At 36.5% G+C, this 23,156-nt stretch overlaps 2 protein-coding genes across 2 annotated transcripts in view; one reads left to right on the forward strand and one right to left on the reverse strand.

Annotated features, from left to right (window-relative positions):
• The first annotated feature begins 830 nt into the window (after positions 1-830).
• The window catches only part of LOC106639296 (phytanoyl-CoA dioxygenase, peroxisomal-like), a 74,193-nt gene continuing 51,867 nt past the window's right edge, over positions 831-23,156 (forward strand). Inside the window, exons 1-2 of the mRNA XM_014352817.2 lie at positions 831-865; positions 20,574-20,631. The gene's annotated coding sequence lies outside the window, so the exon portion shown is untranslated. The remainder of the gene's footprint in view (positions 866-20,573; positions 20,632-23,156) is intronic.
• LOC106639294 (uncharacterized) lies at positions 7,258-18,873 on the reverse strand. Its single transcript, XM_089592543.1, has 10 exons — positions 18,594-18,873; positions 18,316-18,512; positions 17,438-17,882; positions 17,219-17,349; positions 16,723-16,990; positions 14,879-15,125; positions 10,392-10,664; positions 9,680-9,951; positions 7,988-8,285; positions 7,258-7,471 (listed from the first exon to the last, which is right to left on the reverse strand). The coding sequence occupies exons 1-10, from the start codon at positions 18,696-18,698 to the stop codon at positions 7,320-7,322; spliced, it is 2,388 nt and encodes a 795-aa protein (XP_089448669.1). The 5' UTR covers positions 18,699-18,873; the 3' UTR covers positions 7,258-7,319.

The raw sequence follows: 23,156 nt of genomic DNA on the forward strand, positions 1-23,156 counted from the left end.
ACTTGGCTCATTGTCGTTCGCACCCTTTGGGATTTCCCAACATAATAATGTATCTATTTACTGCATATCTTCTGCATGACATGGTACTGTTTTTGTTTATTATTTCATCAGAATTCCACTTTGTTTATTTTGAAAACTGGTATTTCCCGAAAATCGAGAGATATTCATTCAGTTGTCTTATCATTGAATATGTTTTTTTTTTTTTTTTTTTTTTTTTTTTTTAACTTCTATGAATGTTTCGTCTTAATCATTTAATTTTTTTTAAAGACAACTAAAACCATCAAAAATAATGTATTTTCCTTATATTGTCAGTGTTTATGATCTTTTTAATTCATGTGAACTCGTTAATCGTGATTATGGAGACTTTTTTTTGCGACTACCCTAAAAATGTATACTTTTATTTAATTGGAAAAATGTATGACCCATATTAAAGTTAAAAATTAAAACGTTGTAGCTTTTATTTTCTAAAGAAAATCATAGCATACTTTATGATAAAATTCACTTTAATACTAAATAATTAATCTATAATTTGCTGACGAAATTCCAAAATTGAGGAAGCCCAACATATATCACGTCAAAACATAATGTGTTTGTACAGCACGTGTTTGAAAAGCGACTGGGGAAACAGTAAGAATAATCGTCATTGGTACTTTTAACGTAGCAACACATAAACTTCCTCTGGTCATTCATAATCGTACGAACAACAATAAATCATTTTCATTTTTAATTTTGCGCAGTAATGATTGTATGCCTAATTATTTTTTTAAAAACTGTAGCTCCACCATTTAAAATGTATATAAATTTCTAAAATGTTTTAGATTTACCACTTACTTGGTGTGACAGCTTTCTCAATCAAGCGTCATTGGTAAGTTCTTTTTACAAAATAAAAAAATCTTTTCTACTTAAAAAAATATCATCAAACATTTTACCTTGGTACACTGAGAATTAACAATTTGGTTTATTTAGTTATATTAATATGGTTTAGCAATTGCAAATAATTTAAATTCAAATCACATATAATAAATGATGCAACCCTGGTAGAAACGTTTCTAGCCAGTTTATGTAGTAATTTTCTACCAGGGAAGTTGCAACTTTTGAAAAGTGCAACACTGATATTATTTTACCAGTAGGGATCGTATGGAAAGTAACACAAAATTATGATTACTTATCATTGTTTTATTATAGACAACATACTTAAATGTTAATACACTTAACAAACATACTTTTAAACAATTTAAACGTCATAACGCTATCTCGAGCTCAATATATGAATATATTTTTTTTTGCTTTATTTGTATCCTCGATAAGTCCCAAGCAATAACAATTACAGTGGCGTGATTTTTATTTTATCTCTTCTTTCTTCGTAACAATTAGGCATTACAAAGAATTGCCCACGCATTTTAGGCTTGTATACGCATTATACACGTTAAACTGGATTGTACTTATTGAAATACACATGCATAAACGTCGTTTTATTTTTAACACGTGCTCACGTTGACTCATAATTGACTAGTGCTTCCATTAAAACTTTTTACAGTGTAATAAGTGTTTGCCAAATGAAAAATATTGATAAAATTTATAAAAGAATTACTTTTCTACTCTTTATGGCATTTTCTGTAGTTCAAATCAAAAAGATAAATATTAGAAAAGTTTTTGTAGAAATTATATCGATTATTATCTGGAAATAACGTGCTTTACACTTTTTTAGCATCAAATCAGTTATTTTTTACTTCATTTTAGTTTTAACTAACAAAACATTGACTAGAATTTAATTTCTTTCAGTGCAAATGAAACACTCACGATACTTCATGATCGTGCACCATAGAGATTACAAAAAAAAAAAAAAAGAAATAATCATGTAAAAATTTGTTGAGTGCGAAAAACGTTCATGCTAGAAAAATTTAATTCATTTGATTCATTTTTAGATGGTATACACTTAATATTAAACATAAGTCAGAACTTCTATTCTATACTTTAAAATTGTATGAAAATTTCAAATTTTTAAAACTCAATAGCTGATGTACTTAATTTGAAGTGAGCATAACAAGAAAAATGTTAAATAATCTACATTTTAACGCATGTAAATGTTATATTGTAACACATACTTATCGAAAATGAAAATATACAAAAGAACGGTTATAAAAAAGAAGTATAAAAATATTTTGTGTAAAAGATTGTCACGTATGCATAATTTTTTGAAGATTGTATCAAGTATGTAAGTACTTTTATTCTTACACATTCTAATTACTGACAATTCCAGCACATTTAATCCGCATAGTTCTCGTACATTTTTTGTCATCACACAATTAAACTAAATCAAGTTAAGTATACTACGCTGTGCAATTTTTTCTTAATTATTTTTAATAAACTTATCACTCTCGGAAAAATACCTATCTTAAAAAAATGATTTATGCAACTTCAACAAATTTTAATATTTAACCCATAATGCCCATTTTCTGAAGCATAATTGCTTTTGAAACACAGCTTCACTTGTGTTTGTTCATGTATTTGTAATTGTACATAGTAATAATTTTTTAATACAATTTCGTAACAAAACATGACATTTTTTTCACGACACAAAAACAGCAAATACAGAAAATATTCGCTATTAACGAGAAATAAAATTAAATGTACAATACATAAATATTTACATGATGTTTATTTAAAATTGTAGCAGTACTTTATAAATAATCATCGCATATGGTGTTTATTTATATACAAAATAAGGTTTCTCATTTTTCGCAGCACCTCAAAAACAATTAGAAAATTTTGCAATTATTAAAATTTAAACTTACGATCGTACTATTAAGCTTATAAAGAGTCATTGAATATGAGCCACCAATTTGTTATACATGAAAATAATACATTACGCGTGTATCATATCATCTTCATGTATTATTAATTTTATACAGTACAATATAATTGAAAATATTACATAATTATGTATTTTTATATATTACATTAATACGATATTTATATAATGCATTGTAATTTAATATATCATAATGTATTAATTAAATGCGCAATGGTTTCTATTTTTGCAAGCTTTTCTTTGTTTAATCGTTCCATTCCTTTCCCGCGTTTATTGCAATTATCTTCGTAAAGCTGTCGATCAGTTAGTTCATTTAACGATCGTTGTCGAGGTCTGTGTGTCTGCGGTGATGTCAAATGTGGAAAATCAGAGAACGTAATCTGCCCAATTTGCAAATAATAATTTTTCACCCGGTCAATCGATTTTTCAATCTCTTTCTGCAGCTCCGATCGCAATAAAGTACACATCCTCTCAGCCAAACATAGCGAAGGACACATTATCCTGCCACATTCACCGAATGGGCTCTCTCACGTTGAATGCATCTAAAGCAACTCGCGAAAGGAATGGATAGTGTCGCGGGCGATGAATTTATATTTACTCCATCAGTGCCTCTCGTGCGTGTACAGCCTTCGGCTAGCCGCTTTTATTGCTTTTCCTTGCGCGTTTCGTTTTGTAAGTATTGGTTTTCCTGAGAGACCCGACGACTGACAAAAAAAAAAAAAAAAAAAGGGTACTTCGTGTCGATGAGGTGGTCTGATTTCATTCAGCGTTAGTGGAGAGCTGAATTTAATTACTAGAAATCATACAGTAATTTTGTGTCTTTTCTTTTTTTTTTACTTGATAGATTCGCGATAAGTCGACTGAAAAATGTATTTCAAAATTGTCGATTTTTGAAAAATAATTTTAATGTCTTTTGTTTCTTCGTATCTTTCAAATTTTACGAAAATGAAACAATTCTCACAAGACAATAGAATGAAACTTCAACATTGCGCTATTGAGTCTCTAAGCTATTCGAAAAAATAACATTTCTAGAGACACGATCGTTCTTGTCTATGTTATCTGTAAACAAAACAATTGTGTGTGCACCTCGACAACGATCTCGAAAATCTAAGAAAGGTATAAAAAAAGCAAAATGAACAATTTTACAGTGAACTGCACGATGTGTACACAACATGAGCTTTTATATTGCAACGCTATTTTGCAATCACACTTATTGAACTTGTATAACAAATTCGTACTATAGACGATCCAACTCATGGATGAAATGTCAGATTGAATTTATGTGAACCTTTTTTACGAGGAACGGGACATCTTCTTTTTTTGCCTATTCGTGAATAATTACTTTTCAAATCACCAAAATTATATAAAGTAAGCCTAGATGATAAACGTGGACTTTATTAACTATATTTAGAAAAAGTGGTTTGAAAAATGCAATTTGCTTGTAAAATTGTAGGTATTATTATGGACAGCCTCTGAAACTATTTAAAATAAAATTTTTTCAGCATAGAAATAGAATTCCAAGTCCCAAATACAATTTTTACAACTTGTACAATTACATTCTAATAACTGCTGCATTCATATAAATTTTTAAACTCGCTCCCAAAATACACCATACTACAACTGATTTATTTTTCAGAACGAATACTGGATAGATAAAATTTTTTTGATGCCAGACAATTATTTTTTTTGTAATGTACTTTAATGACACTATCACATTTCTTACTTAAAGTACAATTCAAAAGCACAACTATGCATTTCATTTATCATTTATTGAAACCTAAAGCAACGGTATAACTACATTATACGTGGAGATAAACACAATATATGCGTGATTTTGTTTACGTGAAATCATCGCTTTTATGACCATTTGCTCATCGAAAGATCACATGACGATTTGTAAGGGCTCTCTTTTTCGAGTTATCGATTGGCCGACCCGAATACAATGGAAGTACAAAAATATAATGTTAGGAGGATATGTCAATGTTACAGTAACGGCGTCAAGTCGGGACGATCGTTTTTGTAATCATATTATTTATTTATATTTATTACTTATTTTTTTCTTCTTTTAATATGCTATAATGTACATAGGAATGTATCTCAGTGTTACTCTTATTTCATTCGGACAGAAAATTTTATTTATTGTAACTTTACGTATAGGTACATCATGTGCTTGTGTCGCGCTCTCGTAACTTTAGTACGCATCGAGGAACAATTTTTTTGGTACACATATCTGTACGTAACCATAAAAACAAATAATAGTTACTTTAATTGTACTAAAATAATTTATACATTTTATTGATTCAATTGTCCTCATAATATTTTGTTTTTATGGCATCATAATGGTGTCGTAATGAGACTAGTTGTAGTTTAAAGCTTTTTTATCTTATTGGCTCTTTGGTGAATCATAAATTTGTAGTACTTTATGTTTCGAAGTTTCTTTTAATTTTTACGAAAATATGTTCTTTCTTTGTTAATTTTTCATTTTTGTTATAAATTTACCTCTGTTTCTTTATTTTTTGTACCAAAATAAATATTATAGATTTAATGACTAATTAAAACGAAAAGTTTTTCTGTCTAGATAAATGATGCGATTTTCACATCTTTTGTTAGATACAAAAATATGTTTTCAAGGTACGAACTTCTCAAAATACACTTTGTTATACATCTCGTCTAATGTCAGTTTTCGTCATTAGTGAAACTTAGCAGCTCCATCTTTTCTAACTGTTGAAGTTTCACGTTTAAATCTACGGTTACTTGTACACACTCAGTTATTATAAAGGCCTTACTCATTAAAAGGGGACGTAAATTTATTATTGTAACAAACAAGACGTTGAACCAACTACTATGTACACGTGAACGTATAAAATTGAAAAAAAGAAAAAATCTTAAAGATACTTACATAAAGTTGTTTGTTTATTGGAACGAAAAACAAAAAAAAAAACAAACAGAAATAAGTGTGAACAAGATATCACATAGTTTTCAGTAAATTTTTACGTTAAAACATGTTTTTTTTTAATCAACTAAACAAATATCGCTTTCATATTGCGTCTACTACATATCATATAGTAAATCCAAACAGATACACATTTATGTAAATTGTTTGATATTTCAATTTAAAATGTCAATACGATTCAAATCTTCATGTCACTCGTGACTATCCCTTGAATACATTTTTACTTGTTTTCAAGCACAACGAAAGTAAAATTTTCTCCTGTGCTTACGCATATAGTATTATATACTGACACTCAAGTACCCACGAAATATCCGAGTTGGTATTGCGTGACTTTATTTTACCTTACCATGGTATACGATAGGCTCATTTACTAAAAAAAATTGAGCAGTATGTTGAATTACAAACTTTGAGGCCCCAGTTTTTTCTTTTGTGCTAATTTTTTTTTTTTTTTTTTTGTTGCACATTAGTAAGACTAAAGATTTTGGAATTTTTTAAAAACTTCGTAATGTTTATATTTAACTAACACAATAGATCAATGTTTAATGTGATGGATGGTTGAGATCATCAATTTATATTTACGTCTGGTATAATGTAATGTATTCCATGAATCACTTCTTTGTTCGCGATAAAGAGCAATTTGCTGTCATTGAAATATCGAAAATAAATAAATAAGTCAATAATTGGATACAAATTTGGTCATTTAAAAGTTATCATTACATAATTATTATTTTTGACATATGTTTCGATTCTCAGAAATAGCTGTTTCAAATTTGACAATCCGTAAACAAAGTGTTCTCAGGAAGTATATGTATATGCTTTACCGACACAACCACAATTATGACCAAAATAATGTCAAGTGTAAGTTTAAATGAAAATATTCAACGAACGAGTTTTCAGATCCAAGGAATAGCTTTTTGATACCAAATACGAGGACCACCTGCGGAAAACTTACAAAAAAGAAGCGCAGCACAGTCCAAAAGTATACCCAATTAAAATAATCCTACCAGATTTTCGAGCAGAAAATCGTCATCCCTTTGAACTTTTGAATATACCTACCCTCCAACAGCTCTCTCGATATTGTCATGAAAGTTGCAGTTCAAATAAATCGAGTATCTTAAAAAAAAATGTATACTGAAACGGAAAGTTGACAGTGCACGGTCCAGAACCTTACACCACCAACAAAGCGCATACGTATATTTTTGTTCAAGCACGTACATATATAATGTAATACTGTTTAACCAAAAGGTTCTTCGAAAGTAAGTTACGAGCACAAAGAGATACCTCGCAGAAGCGCACGCGACAAGAGGAGCACAAAGCCAGACGATACTGCGCTGCTCGTTATTCTAGATCACGGCTCCCGCGGGGACCCGGAAATCGTTATAACTATTATAGGTACGAGCGAGTTCTCAACCCCCCCGACTATGCCGCTTCCCGGCAGATATATGCACCTATACAATAAGACCACTTGCCCATTTAAATCCACACCGCGGGACGAGTCCTTTTTGCTACTTTGGCTGCCAGCTCGTTGTCCTCGTCGCGCGGCGACAGCGATGGCTAGGAGGTCGATGTCAGGAGGGGCCGTAGCTGCCTGGCGGCTTGTTCCCGGTCCGCTTCGGTTTTCCGCGCGATTCGCGATTTTCGCCGCGAGCGCTGACCTGCGCGTGTCTTTTCCTCCGTCCGGCTCGTCCTGGCATCTCGTCCGTTTTCTGCAAGTGGAGGCGTCGTTATGTACATAATTGAGTGCTCGAACAATGGTGCAAAGGTTTCGGGTCGGATTGATAAAATCAAAGGATCGGAATTGGTCCTGGAGATAATTTAATAACCGTCATGGAGTCTATAGTAAATTTCTTTTTTTTTTTTTTTTTTTTTTATTATTAACGACTAAACGCTTTTGTAAGCACTACCACCTTGTTACGACTCTAATTAAATCATAAACCACATCAATGATTTTGATGTTATCTTTGTTACGTCAATAAATTGTTGACCAACGTTTTTACGCAAATCGCAACTCTTAGGCCTTTTTAGTTTAGTTTCGTTCGTAATATACCGTACACCTCAACTTGAATAATCCATTTTGACTGTAACTGTAATATTCAGTCATTGTGATCTTTTAATCTACCTGTACCGGAAGCAAATTATTATTCATTGCTGTTATACCTGTAGTCACGAACACAAGTAGGTATATCATGTATTACAAAGAAAAGATAAAGAAAAATTATTACCAATCATCGTCTCGGTAATGGGATGCATAAACAAGCCAGCATCGTCAGAGCCCCTCGAGTTATCCTCGGCACCACTGCTGTTCCAACTGTTTGAACTATCACTGCGTGCGTTTGCTTCGCCAGCATCGTTGTTCTCTGGACCAATATCATTACCATTTCCTTCGTTGCAATTAGACTCAAGATCCCCCACCTCCTTCTCCTCCTCCCCTTTTTTTTCCTTCGGATCTTCGTTCTCCTTGACCGAGCCGTTGTAGTCGTTGTGGTCGTCATCGTTGTTGGGGTGCTCTTCTAGCTGATCCTGCAACAAGTGGCCGCGCAGTTGCTATTATATTATTACAAGGCACTTGCAGGTGGTGCCGTTGAATCACGAGAAACCGAGTTTGGGCTTGTCACGTGACGGGACTCTTATTTTACGGGGCAAGGGAAGAAGAAGAAGAAGGCACGGGTGGCGCGCCGTAGTGACCGATGTTTCCTCGTTAACTCGCTGGTGTCTGCCGATCGATAAGTTTCTCATGACCTGTTTGAAAATAAAATAGAGGTTCTGAGGTGAAGTGTATGTGTGTGTTTTTTTTGTTTTTTTTTCATTAGTGTGCTGCTAAAGCTGTGTTACGGAAAAAGCAGAGTAGCAGAGGGGGACACGTGGACGATTATTGATGGTTTCTTGTAAGCAATAGGTGGTACAAGCTGCAAGACAACATCGTAATGGCATCCATCAAAATGTCAAAAAAATCTTGGAATTCGTTAGTACGGAAGAAATGGTGAACAAGAGAACCCATCAGCTTTGTGGTTAATGGATATTTTCATGTTTAACGAGTTATGGCGCATTCAAACTGATGTCAAACGTGATGAAATATATTTTTTTACCGTGCATAGTACAGTCAGTTACATAAGCTGAAATTTTTGCAGTTTATCCCTTGGCATAAAGAATGTTTAAAATCTCCTCAATTTCGAACAAAAAAATCATGTTCAAAGTTAAATATAGGCTACACACGGCTTGTGCAAGTCACATTATTTATGTTTAGTATTTTATAAACGACATTATAGAGTACAGTGGACATTAGTTTACTCACTATACTTTATAATTCTTTCCAAAAGCCAGTTTTGCAACAACATTGATAATTCGTTAACGGAATGTTGAAAGATTTCGCCTAAATTAAGACCTTTTGTTCAAGACTCACGAGTTGAATTCATTTCCAAGAGAGTGAGTGTAAACACCAACGTTAGTTTAGACCATAGCTATAAAGCTCTTGAAAATAAATCAGTGGAATAATCGACGTCAGATGCGACTTAAATTTTATGAAGCTAAAAAAGTAACTGTGAAGTCGCGAAAGTTGTGGAATTGATTGTACATGTAATGAAATGATGAATGTCGAGCTTTATGGTGTAAAGTAGGAGTTGAAAATTGGGAGGTAATATCTCGGGAATCCGACCGACCGAAATTATTAATTTTTTACGCCAACGGGACACATCAAACTCATCGATTTCAACATCAAGCACAACCATATCACCGTAATGTACATACGTAAGTCTCAAAGTACAATCGGTAACCCAAAGAAATGGCCACCCCAAAATCCACGAGGATTTATTACGAGAGACTCACGACGCACTCTCGGTCCTTTGCGATTACAGCTCCTTCCGGAAAAGCCCATAAAGCCCAAAAACCGCCGACAACTAAATAAATCATAAGCTTACGTTTCCATGGGTTGTATCGGCACTGGTGGAGTCGCCGGGCTTTGGTGGCAAAGTAGCCCCGATCGCCGAGACGGTGGAGAACACAGCCGCACCCTCCTCGAGAGTCTTGACGCGGCTGATGCGCCGAGGGCCACAAGGCCAGTCGGTCGAGCTTTTGGGATTGGTCGAGCGCTTGGCTGCCTGTTGCTGCTGAAGCCCCGTTGTCCAGACGCTCGCGTCGCTACTCCCGGTGCTACTTTCGCTTTCGGTGCTCCGGTAACGCCAGCGGCGCTCTAGAATTTTTTTTTTTTTCTTTCATCGAAAATATTGGATCCAAGTTGCGTAAACAGTTTCATCGGCGGTAAAATACTTTTTTTCATCGTTGAATAGCTTAACGATTGAAAGTGTGCTGTGATTCCCTGAGTGAAAGCTTGGCTTGGTTTCATAAACGTTTTCGATTTTACATGATTTCTGGCAACTTCCACTACTGCGCATCAAATAGATCGGCATGAAAAATGTTAACAAAAAAAAAAAAAAAAAAAAAAAAAATGTTTGCGCCCCTGATTTTCCCGATAATCCTCTCCCAGTAAATCATTTCGGGCTTGCAATGCATTGGGGAAAATTGACTACACATTCAACAGAGTAATTTCTGAAAACCCCCTCGACTCGGAGCCGATGGGCATTCAAATTGCCCACCCGCACGCAAACCATATGTATAATATTATATACTCACTCTCGCAGGGTGGTACGGATACAGGGGTGGCAAAGTGCCGCCTGAGCAGAGGACTAGCGCCTTCCTGGCTTTCCTCGCTGTACGCCCGCGTGATCAAGATCCTCGGGCTCTTCTTCGGCGAGGCTATGGCGCCGAAATTGAGGCTGATGTTCGCCGTGGGCTTCGGGGTGTCCGTCATCGTCGTTGCGTTGCCACCGTCGTAGTCGCTACGGTAGTGGACCGCCATCAAGCTCACGGTGCTCGCGCTTGATCTCACCAGCCGGCCAGTCTCCCCTGTTTTCGTGGCAACGTTTCACACTTTATCATTATTTTGCTTCTCGTTGGAATTATTTTTTGTTAGTATAAATAGGAGTTGCTGTGTGTTTTTTTTTTTTTTTTTTTTTTTTTTTTTTTTTTTTCTCTCTGATGGACCTAAGATCGGAATATTTGGAATAACCCGCATGCTTTGCAAAGAACATTCTTCCCGTACAAATGTAAGACTCATGCACGCATGTGCACTATGATAAATCGGTCACGTAAAACCACGTTTAGTCACAAGAAGTTGAGCTTCATTCAAATAGTGAAGTTCAACTTATTTCAAGCCTCTAAAGAAGGGAAAATACTTGACACGAGTGTTAAAGCATTTAAAGTACTCTCGTGTTGATTTTTTACTTATTATATATATATTATGGTATGGTAGTAACAAAAGTTTTTACTTTAGTTAAAGTTGATTCTGTTTTTTCTAGTAAGTTATTGATTACAAACAATAATTTTTTTTCAAAAATCCAGGCATCCAAAACTATTTCTGAATATTTAAAATTGAATAAAAATTGTAGGAAACCTTAGGCCATTTAATTGGTAGCGTATAAGTTTCTGGATCGATTAGTTTTACAAACCCTTGAAAATGTACCACATAATCCTTGCACTCATCAAAATATTATCTTCGCGATCTTCCGCCTTTACCTTCATCACCACGTTCGTTGGGCGCTGACGTTATTTTCATTGATCATGTTTTTCGTAAATCCTCGCCTGTTTAAGTGTTTTATCGATTTGGATATTTTCTACTCTCTCTAGCCTCGATATAGGTTTTTTTTTTGCGTATACATATCGTTTCAGAAAAAAATAGTCACAAGAAAGGACATTTTAAGCTACATTGAGCTGTATCGCGAGGAAAATATCTCCCTCCGGGATATGTAGCCAACACTCGTTTAACGAAATACACGTATACGCCCGAGTCGGATAAGAAAATTTACTATTGAATTTCGCAAAGCTTGTTTCGAAGTACTTATCGGGATAAAAACAACTGGATACAGCCCGAGTTTTATCAGTGGAAACGATCGTAAACCAAATATCGATTGTGCATTTTGGTAGGAAAATGAAGAAAAAAGGAAATTCGCATCGGCATCCACGTGCTTGACTTTTGTTACAAGTAAGTAGTGTAGATGGGCTTTTTGTTAACAACGGCTTACGTGATAAGACTCGTTCGTAGGAATGTGTATGTATATGAAATTTTAAAAATTTTCAACAAAAAACAACATCGATAGTGATAAAAACAATGAAATGCTTAAAAAAAAAAACTCACTTACGGAATATTTGCATGGCCAGCAACACAATCGTGTAAAGTACGTGCTTTATACTGAACAAAAACCGAAACGAAACTGAAAAGAACCAAAAAATAAGGGGAAACTCTTTTAATGTATATCCGTAAACGGGCGATTGCAATAACAAAAAACAAAAAACCAAAGCAAAACCTCAACAGCCCGGCGTTACATATAACCGAATAATTATCGATTTATCGCGAAGCGACAAAAAAGCAGCTTGAATTCGTGTCATGCAACAACTCATGCAAATAAAAGCCGAAAGAGCAGTATATGTGTATGTACACACGCTACATATGAGCAACACACGAGTGGACGTAGGAATTTCTCGAGGCGGCCGTAAGTATGTACACGGCTGACCACGGAAAAATGTAGATTTCAGCAGAGGCCACACGCGAAACTGCAGGTAAAGATAGAATTGTCATTCATCATCGCCGACGTGTGCCCTATTGTCGTGGGGAAAACATGATTTCTGGATAATTGGAGCAACGCGGGTGGCCACGACATGAGCCCCGAATATATATGTATGTGCTACGCAGATTGCGATTACAAGCAGGGGGTCGGTGGATTATGTATCCACGCGGGTACACGTATCGGGGATCGATAGACAGCCCCTCGACATGTACCGAGGGCGTATATAGTACCAGACCGCAAGACTCATTCGTGCAGGGCAATGCCAGTGGCTCTGGATTATTGATATGACGGGCCGGCTGGGGGGCAATTAACCGCGACACAGTGTCTCGCACGACGATGATAGCGGTGATAATGGTCGCACTGGTGTATCCTTAAATGACACCGGCTGCGACGATGGAAGGCGCGCTCTTGTTAATAGAGGATCCCCCTGTGAATATGTCTCATCCCTTGGGGAAAAAACCGCTTTTGAATTGAAACATGAAAACGCGTGATTTTGTCGGGGTGATGCTAATGATGATGATAAAACTTTTACAAAGCATTTTATCATGGTAAATCCAAAACTTTAATTATTACTTTTAGACAATATTTTACGTAACTTTTTTAGGATGTCGATTCGTGCCATTGTTGAAAAAGTGATGTACACATTGGAAAAAGCTCATAATTACGATTATAACGCAATCAATCGATACCAAAGTTCTAACAAAATTTGAGACTTGATAACGAAAACAATTTTTTTTTTTTTTTTTTTTTTCAGAAGTGTGCGAGAAATACAATTTTATGTGCACTGATTCCGGGTCATAAAATGCTGTTTTACTCATGAGTGTGCCTAAAGTAGAGCAATGCAGAGCCAAAAAGCACCTGTATGGGGACCTCATATAGCTGTAAAATATAAATATTATAAAAAAAAAGTGTTTGCACCCAATGTGTGATTTGATGAGTGTACAAAGTACTTATTTTGTACAAGTACTCACACACTAATGAAAAAGCAAGCACTCGAAATTAAAATATCCGCACACTGAGCGACACAAAGTAGCATACAACATTTGTGGAAAACTACTATTAGTACTATTAGTATTTAAATACACACATGGTAAAGTTTTTTTTTTAATGTTTTAAAATGTATCATTTGATATTGTTTAAAAAAAAAAAAAAATGTATAGTGTTTTTTTTTGTACGACATCTACCAATATAACGAAATGTAAACTATGTGTAACCCTGTATCATGGTATATTAAAACTTCTCATTAATCTTTGAAATGAAAATAATATCAACGCGTAAATCGTTCGGTGTAAATCGTATGTTACTGAAAAACCAATATTCAATATTATTAAAGCATTTACTCATGCATATTAATCATCCCCGTGGAGTCTGACGACCCGGAACGCTCACAGTGGGATGTTTACGTTCAGTTGATATTTTTCCAACCTAAAACATAGTAGAGACAGATAATGACGAAAAATGTTGAATTAGATGTGATTAATACAATTTTTTTTTTTTTTCGTGAATATAGCCATACTACGAATAATGAAAATAAGAAGCCTTTGCTCGCGTGTTATGACATGAGAAGTGCGTAGGATGTGCCATATTCTATGGCTCTATGTATGCTGTAGATTAGTAATAAAACCGGAGAAATGATACTCCTATTCTCGAAACAGTGATTCATCTCTTTCATACGAGTTATTGATGGTAGGTCGTGATTATGATAACTTGAAGGAAGCTATAGATGTATGCATGGCGATGCAGAAAATACATGATACACTGTTGACTTTTCAGCGTATTCCATGAAATTTATTTATTTTTTTATCTCTAGTTTGTAAGTTGTATTTTTGATTAATTGGAGACTCGAAGCGTGAAACCTGCATAACTTTGACACCCTGCCATCAATAACTAAGCTTTTTGTCCTTCGTAAGTATCGAAAAATGCTGATGGTTAGTAGTGCCATTTTAGGTGCGAGGTGCTACTTACTTGTTTGCTTTCTGATACAACATTATGATGTACTATATTTTTTCTACGGCAAATTAAAAAATGATTTTTTCATAGTTGACGTTTGTTTTTCCAAATGACAAATTATTGCTAAATAAACGCTTGCCAAAATACATTGCCTCGCAAGCTAGCGTATGAATAATAAACTGGCTCATTAGGTTTTTGATTAATTTTTGTGACAAACCGATGATGAGCGATGGTTAGCTGTACAGTAAGTGTGACCCCTTGTTACGTAATAAGCTCACAAGTCCAAAAAGGTAAGATACAATAAAGGCATTTCTTGCCACACCAACTCACGCACAAATCAATCTCCATGCCTTTATATTAGGTATAATTATGATGTTCTTGCAATCAAAGACAATAATAAGAGCAAGTGCGGGCACATGCACCTTTCGATAAAAAAAAAAAAAAAAAAGACGTGCAAAACATTAAAAAAAATCACAACTATAGGGTAAAAAAAAAAAAAAGAAAGTAAAAAAAGAAGAATCGATGAAGAAAAAAAAGTCCACTCACCAAGCTCAGCGTTGGGTACTCGGAGGGTATTACACGAGGCGGCCGGCTGCAGCCGGGCTCGGTGAAACGCGCCGACGATGTTGCCGCTGCCGAAGCCACCCACCGCAGCGCGACAGTTGCCAAGGGCGAGGAGAGCCTCGCTCAATCTACGCTGAAGCGGCGGGAACGGAAAGAACGAGGTGGAGGCGGGCCCGCTGCCGGATGGGCGCCGGGAGCCCGCAGCGCTCGGCGTTCGCGCCTGAATTTCCTGTATTAACAAAGACGAAGGTGACTACTTCTGCGGGAGCTTTGCTGCATGCATATATATATATATGTGTGTGTGTGAGGATATTAATGTTGCTTGGTTTTTCAAAGTCAATTATGCGTAGGTATATTGGGCGACGTTTTCCCTACCTCGGGAGACCATCCTGATCTGGAGGAGAGGAGTGTTTGGTTTGATTAACCCCGTGTGCTCTAGTGATTATAGCCCCATTGGGGGTGATTGGGCGTATTCCGCGATCTCGGATTTGTTGGAAAATTGAGTGGGTGCACGAAATTATCGGGTTAGATGGGAATCGAAATCGTGTACGGATTTGAGAGTATACGCTGCCTACCCAAGCGTGGGAAAACGTGTTGTGATGTTGTTCGGATGATGGGTATTTTCTAAATAAATTGAGTCTTTGTTTTACGTATTGAGGAAAAGGAACATGCGGGTTTGATGTAGGATTTAATCAGAAAACCAATTTTTATGTTATTTAGGAAGTCTTCGTTCAAAAATTTAATTCATAAAGCCTTTGTACTCTGTATGGCCCAAATTGTGCGGAGATCACTAGTTTACAAGTAATACTTTTATTATAAAGAGTCATACAAATTATTTTGGCATTATTTGAAGATTTTATATTTCTAGATTACGAGTCAAATTAGCTACTGTTACTTGTTTTATTTAAAAAAAAAAAAAATAATAAATAATAATAATAAAAACTTTACATTTTTTATTCAACTCAAATACTTGAATTTGCGATTAATTTGCATAAGATTCCGTTTATTTATTGTCAAGCACTGTACGCAATCAAAGCCATGTTTTGTTATCGCAAAAGAGACACATCTCGATCGACCGCTCGTATAAGTATTTGTCGGCCCTTATATCGCGCTGAAATTGTAACAAACGACCTCGTCCAATCAATTCAGTCGATCATTATCTCGCGCGGTGGTGGTGACATTTCACCCCAATCGCTTTTCCTCGAGCCCTTATTACGTATTAATTTATACCTTTCGATAAAGCTATCTGATGAATAATACATTATTTCGGTGTATGCTCCTAGCCCCCCCCCCTTAGTTTGACGGAACTTACAATTTATTTGTTTTTGGTCTTAATATTTACAATAATCAATACGTATGCACTAATGCATAAGTGGGGGACTCTGAGTTGATGATTGGACACAAAAAAAGTACGTTATACGCGATGAGTGCGATATTCACACACGTGTGAATGCTACTGTCACTTGATTATTGGGAGGGAAAAACACGAGTTGCATATGCTATTTTTTAACAATTAATATCCAAAGATTGTAAATACAGGGATTAAAGTACAAAGGATCAAAAATAAAACTAAAAAAGCAATGTTTTACAGATAAATTTTGATTCATGACAATAACTGATGGAAAAATATACAAATACTTGGAAACTCTATACTCTCTGGGTTTCAAATAAGTTAGGGGTAGCGTACTCATAATTGTCAACGCAATGTTACTTTCTTAGATCACTTTAAACCTCAAAAAATCCACCGAGTTCCCACAAATTATATCAATGTCAAATAATCGTTAAGATTTATCTCACCGGTATACTTCTATCAAAGGGTCTCTCACCTGCTGGAGTTCGGACTTGGTAGCCTTTTTACGCCAGTAGTTCTGCACAGTTCGCCGCAGAGTGCGCGACTTGATGCCGTAGAGCAGGCCATTGATGGGCGGCGAGCAGGCAAGCAAGATCGACGCGAGGGACGTTGCGATGCGGGGCGATCGGTGGATCTGCTGGTGATGCTGGATCGAGCTGCCGAGGATACTGCTCCAGCCGACGCTCGCCAGACCTGCGATTCCGCTACTCGTCACTGTGACCGCGGCTGATGCACCGCCACTGCTACGTTGTAAAATGTGGAAATAAGATCGATTATTTTTGTAGAGTTATCGAAAGTGTCAAAACTACCGATCGCCGATTTCAACGAAACTTTAAAATATCGTTTTTTTTGTTTTTTTTTTTTTTTTTTTTTTTTTCTCATAACGGAACGCGAAAGAAGCTATAATGGTATAAGAGTGTAAAAATTTGTTGTCTGAAAGTTATATTAATTGCTAGGAAAAAGTTTTTTACTGTGTATTGCTGTCACTGCCACTGGAGGCCAAATTGCTTATACTGTCGATACCACTTCCGCATGCCTCCCATAGAAGTAGACAAGTATAGGGCAGGTAGAGAAGATAGAGCGAGCCAAGGAGCTGCATTACCTGTGCAAAAACATTTTTTTTTTTTTTTTTTCAACAAAATAATGACCACAATTTTTTATTTTTAAACAAAAATGTAATAAATACTCACCGTACTGGCAGCGCTATGAAACCTAGGTGGTCCATTAGCCGCTGGTGCCGTAGCTGCAGGTACAAAAAATGGGTTCCTCTGATGCGTAATCGTTACCTGGGCGCTGAGCGTCACCTCGTAGATGGCGCTAGCTATGCGGTGCCTGTGGTACCTCGCGATTCCCAGAACTCGAAAGTTGCACAAAGTTACCAGTAAAGCGGGTAGACAGATACCGAGGAATGCATATATGGCGCCGTAAAGTACACCAGCCGAGCCCCAACCACCATTGCCGAAATCTGGTGCACAACAGCCCAGTCCCGGCACGTAGCGGTAAGGCGGTACTAGGCCTGAAAATGGGGTGAGACAGAGCAGTATCGAGCCGATCCAAGATATACTTAGGCCAAGAACGACTCGTCGCGGGGACACCAAGGCCGAGTAATGCAGGGGCGCTGCGATCGCATAGTACCTGGAACCAAACAGTTTTTCACATTTGAGATTACTTTCAAGACCTATGAGTTATTAAAGGTAAGTAACATCCACGATGACCTACAAATGACAATTGTTCGCTCAAAACTTTATTATAGGGTGACGATGATCGCACCGAAATCAAGATGGCGTCCAAAATCGTGTTTCACTGAATGGAAGTTTAGATGCCATCTTGGCTCAAATACAATCAGCGCCACCTTCGTCAAGTTTTGCATGAATCACAATCCCCACAGGTTGAAGTTAGATGTAGCGTAAGTTTATCGATAACACGGAAAAAAACCCTGTGGTAATTTTTACATTAAAAACCTCGATCGTAATTTGGGAGTACTTTTCAACGGGCACAATGTACGATGGATCTTTGATTACTTTTGATCCGAAACTTTCATTTTTTGCTGTCACCGCCCACTACCCACCTTTCGCAATTGAGTCCGGTGATGGTCCAGAGGGCGATCGGATGCAAAAGGGCTAACAAAAAACCCGAGAGGGCGCACCAGGTACCAGCCAGGGGCCACGTGCCCGTCGAGAATATCAGCAGTACCAGGCAAACTGCCGCTTCTACCGCCCCCAAGTGTATCAGCAGCAGTGTGTTGGCCGATTGTTGTTGTTGCGACTAAAATTAAAGAGTTTCTCTAGACTTATCTCTCACTGAATTATAGAATTGTATAAAAACACGACAAAAAAGATACGCTACCTGCTTGTTGAAGCTGAACACGACGAGCATGACATACGCGTTGACGATGAGACCCAGAGACGAGACAAGTATGAGCGGTATAGGTCCAAAGATCCAAGGGCCCATACCTTACCGTCTCCCTCTCTCTGAGCGTGAAAGGGCTCTGTGGGTCGTCGACAATAGGGGGCGGTGGAAATGGGAAAAGATTTTTTGAGGCCGATTTACCAGGCCGGTCCTCCACCGATTGACCTTGGCTGGGGTGTCCACAACGGCATCTCCGATCGCCGGGATCTTTTCTCTATCCTTGTCGGCACTGGTACGCTGCCGCTGGTGCTTTTGCAACGAATTTCTGGAACAAATAAACGTACGCGGTTCATTGATTATTTCATTGTGGTCGGGTTCTACTCGAGAAATAGGGGGGTTTTTTTTACTCAATTGGGTAATAATGAATTTTGCTCATTATATAGTCTTGTTTTTTTTTTCATGCACAATTTTTTTAATTTTGCTTTCGATTGTTTTCATGTAATTACAATTCATGATTGCTAATTGATAGAGCTCTCAACACTTGGAATAATTAAAGACTAAGATTTCACAGTTATAATTTTACCTTTAAAAAAATTAGCAAAAGGTAATTAGAAAAATTATTGAACACTTTTTTTTCTCTACGTACACAAAAAAAATCACAGAGATTGAATATGATACAATTATCCAGAAGTACAAGCATTTGGCATTATAAGGACATAGACATTATATTTATTCTTGTTTCATTTTATGACAGTTATTAAGCCATCAGTTTTGGTTTACATTAAAAAAATGATTTTCTTTACACAGATGTACCTATTAAGAAAAAAAAATCATACAAGAGAAAGGCTTGAATTGATTTCCATAACAGTTGAATGACAAAGTTTGTGTCCATCTAAACTATGCATCTTTTAAAATGCAATTTTTTTACGATAAGTGAGTTAATTAAGTTTAAGAAAATCGATTTAACAAGCCACTTATTGTAAACGTACCATTGACAACTTTAAACTACATGTAGTCCACCCGAAATTTAAAAATTCTTTTGATCACACATCAAATTATTAAGATTCTTTGCAGCTTTACAATATTCATCACTCACTATTTATACACATTATAAAATTTTTGCAACAACTTAAAACACTTGTCAAATTTTTGAGCGTACCATCATTTAATACTGATTAAACCTTGACTTTAGGCTGAAAACTACCGGTAACAAAATTTATTCGTTCTGATAGCGCGATTATATGCACAGAAATTAAAAAAAATAAATAAATAAATTTAAAAAAAATATTTCCTGAGAATGGCGTGTCAGAGTCACGAATTTCAACTGCCAGAACCACCGGCCAAAGGTTTTTTTCTTTCCTTCATTATAGATATCACAGTAGGTGTGAGCAAGCGACTGGTATGTTTAAAAATAGTGTTGGTCTACCCACGATCGACGAATAAACCAAACAAATTTTGTAATCGGATCTACGTTACATACCTACTTGTGAATAAGCCCGATACGACGTCTCGTCGTTTGATGAAACCGTTCAGCTGCTGGGTTTTTTTGTTTGTTTCTGTTATTCTGCGCTTCTCGAGATTTGAAAAGTGCTACTTTACTGTGGCTTGTGGATCGTAGACATATCAACTCTGTTTAAAGGTTTTTATGACTTCCTGCTCTATTCTCACTTTGATTTTTCAGCAGAGAATTTTCAACTTCTTTCTTTCTTTTTTTTTGTTTTTTTTTTAAAGAGATCTTATGTTTTATGTAGTGTACAATAACGAGTAGTTTATTCGTTCATTTATCATTAGTGAAAAAATTTTCAACCATAAAAAAGCATTGTGTTTTTGTTTCTTTGATGAATAAGTTTTCAATAAATCGTTTGAAAAAAAAAAAAAAAAAATCAAACAAATTCCATTCATACTCCAAAGCTATTGAAAAATCAGTGTTTCACTACTATTATTGTTATTATAATTTAAAAAAAATTTTTTTTTCAGATCAAAGGTTGTAAGGACAAGTAAGAGAGCTAGAAAAGCACCAAAGAAGTCAAATCAGGTAACTATTATCCACAATTACACATTTATTGTTCTAAATGCGTGACAAATTTGTCATCCAATAATTTTAAGCTTATATTTTAACGAAAGCAGTTTGATAATTTTTGACGATGTATTTTAAGAGTTTCTTAAGAGTAACTCGAATAATATTTTATAAAGAGATTTGCCAAGAACCTAATTTATCATATGATTTCCAAATGGAATACTTACTTCCGTCTTTAAAATCGTCATTTGAAAAAAACTTATTAAAATTGAAGCAAATATATTCTTGTAGAAGTTCACTATCCACTGCAACTTTGATGTTCACGTAAAGATACTCTCATTCCTTTTAATGTTTATACGAACAGCCAATATCAAAAAACAGATGTTTATTACCTATTGGAGTTTTCAAGAACATCCATATGGAATGTACCACCAAATTCTTCAAACTCCAAAGAAAAAAATGATTGACATTTCTCGAGTTCAAACATGAATAAAAACCGTAGGAAGTATAAGCTGCAACAAATTTCACACACTCACAACTACCTATACAATTATAACTTCCTCCTCGACAAAGTATGCTACAACGCAATGCGAAACTTTACCCAGCACGGTATAATATATACTAGTCCTCCTAATGACCCAAACTTTTACTTTGTAATACAAAAGGACCCTTTGTTAAATTTCCATCGAGCCCACGCCGAAACTCCCCCATTCGATCAAACATCGGATCTCGATTACCATACAACACCCAACCCCTTGCTTCCCCCCGTGCACACTATAATCGCCTTTATCTCCGTACCTGAAACCCTGCCCCATCACCGAAATTTAATCCGAGTTGGCGAAACATCTTTGATTAACATTCCGATGGCTTACGATGTGCTTGGCAGGGCAGCTCAAGTCATAAATTCGCGTAATAGTTTTGGAAAAAAAGGGGTACGGTATCGCAATCAAGGAAAGGGGCAAGCTCATATGTATGATCATGCTAATCGTATCAGACTCGTGGCGTATCAATAGTGTGGACGCGTTCCAAGTGTCGAGGAGAGCGATAACAACAACAATACCACACGTGGTGGACCTTTTTCTCCCTCCCGTGTCGGTGTCAAATATTCAGCCGCGTCCGTGGGAACAACTTTTTTTCCGATATACCGAAGCTCATCCTCGCCATCGATTTTTTTTGTCCGGGATCAACTTGCTAGACGCCCAAAAGCAGCCTTGGCCTTTTTCTCCTTCGATAATCCAATGGGACATTGTCTTCCTCGGGGCGCGTCAAGATTCGATCGGGTGTCTTCTATCTGAGTGTGATGGCTCGGTTTTATCGAAAGTTCAAAGTTGTAGCGTTAAATAGTATCACAATGATCTGCTTTGTTCTCACTTTTATTGGCAAATGAAAAAAAAAAATTTCAGGAAAGGATGCCTCGACGTCCTCGTAAGGCCATCACGAGGGATGAATGATGAACGCTTCTGTTTAAAATTTCATGATTGTTTTTTTTAGTCCAAAAGAATTTACGCTTTACGTGAATTTCTTGGCTATAAAAAAAATTTGTGTATATCAATGGTTGGGTAAAAAACAACCAAACTATAAGGTTAACTTAATTTTAAGAGTTGAGTCGACTTCGACACTTTCATCGGCCACGTACGTATTTTGGAATCCATCTCCATGCCACCTTCAAGGCTGAGCTTTGCAGTATAAATCCTTTATCGTCTTGCTTCTTCTTCAACTTTAAATTTGAATTAGATGTTTACACTGCCCTAGCCACGATGTACGGCATATGAATGAGAGCCGTGTCCTTCGATAGAAGAGATTCGACGCGGATAATTAATTTTAAACCCACGAGCTTGCGAATACTGCAAGTTCATCGTATACCAACTGGCACATGCTCCTAACAATGGATGGTCTGATATGCAAGTTACGCGATGGATTCCCACGAGCTTGAAGGAGATAATAGATGCCCCCTTGGTTGCCGTGCATCATCCAATGCTTCTGTCACGCGGTACTTGCAGCATCGAATCCACCCAAATGATCTAACACCGTCGCAGTCTCTCGTCAAGTCGAGTCGGTTTGTACCTACCATATCTAGTGTTCATTGGAGATCCTGCCTAGCTTCTCGATTAAAGAGTCATCGGGGATTCAAAGCCATACGCGACTGCACGGTCCGCTACCGCCCCACTGTGTGTAAGAGTTACTTGGAAATTCCATTGAAACTGGAACTGTCCAATGTGCCGTCGCAGCTTCAGATTTTCCCCATCATGTTGAAGGACAAGGGTGCCCTGATGATCAAAATATGATCCTTTTTCTACAGCTGATTTTTAAACTTGACACCTCGTAAGAATCTGTCTTGCGAATAAACCGGCTCATTAACAGTTATTTCACTAGCTTTTGACCCAAGGGACTTGAGGGGTCGTTCATCCAGTTACCGTCAATATAACCTGACAAAGAATCGCTGGTGTAAGGAACCTAGAATGTTTCGTCAATTAAAAGAAAAAAAGGGGGGGAGTTGGCAAAACCGGGATGATGAAAGTGAAAATGAAAAAAGATCCGTAGAT

Source organism: Copidosoma floridanum, unplaced genomic scaffold (genome assembly GCF_036245765.1).
Source record: "Copidosoma floridanum isolate Cflo_tuat_1 unplaced genomic scaffold, Cflo_Japanese_pri ptg000019l, whole genome shotgun sequence".
In the NCBI taxonomy this organism is placed as follows: domain Eukaryota; kingdom Metazoa; phylum Arthropoda; class Insecta; order Hymenoptera; family Encyrtidae; genus Copidosoma; species Copidosoma floridanum.

Bases quoted from the DNA above. Each gene is read 5' to 3' on its own strand.
- LOC106639294 (XM_089592543.1), bottom strand. From the start codon at position 18,698: ATGGGCCCTTGGATCTTTGGACCTATACCGCTCATACTTGTCTCGTCT. The intron at 16,991-17,218 runs GTAAAAAACTTT...TTTACAACGTAG, and splicing joins GGCAGTGACAGCAATACACA to CAGTGGCGGTGCATCAGCCG. The intron at 7,472-7,987 runs GTAATAATTTTT...CTCCACTTGCAG, and splicing joins CATTACCGAGACGATGATTG to AAAACGGACGAGATGCCAGG.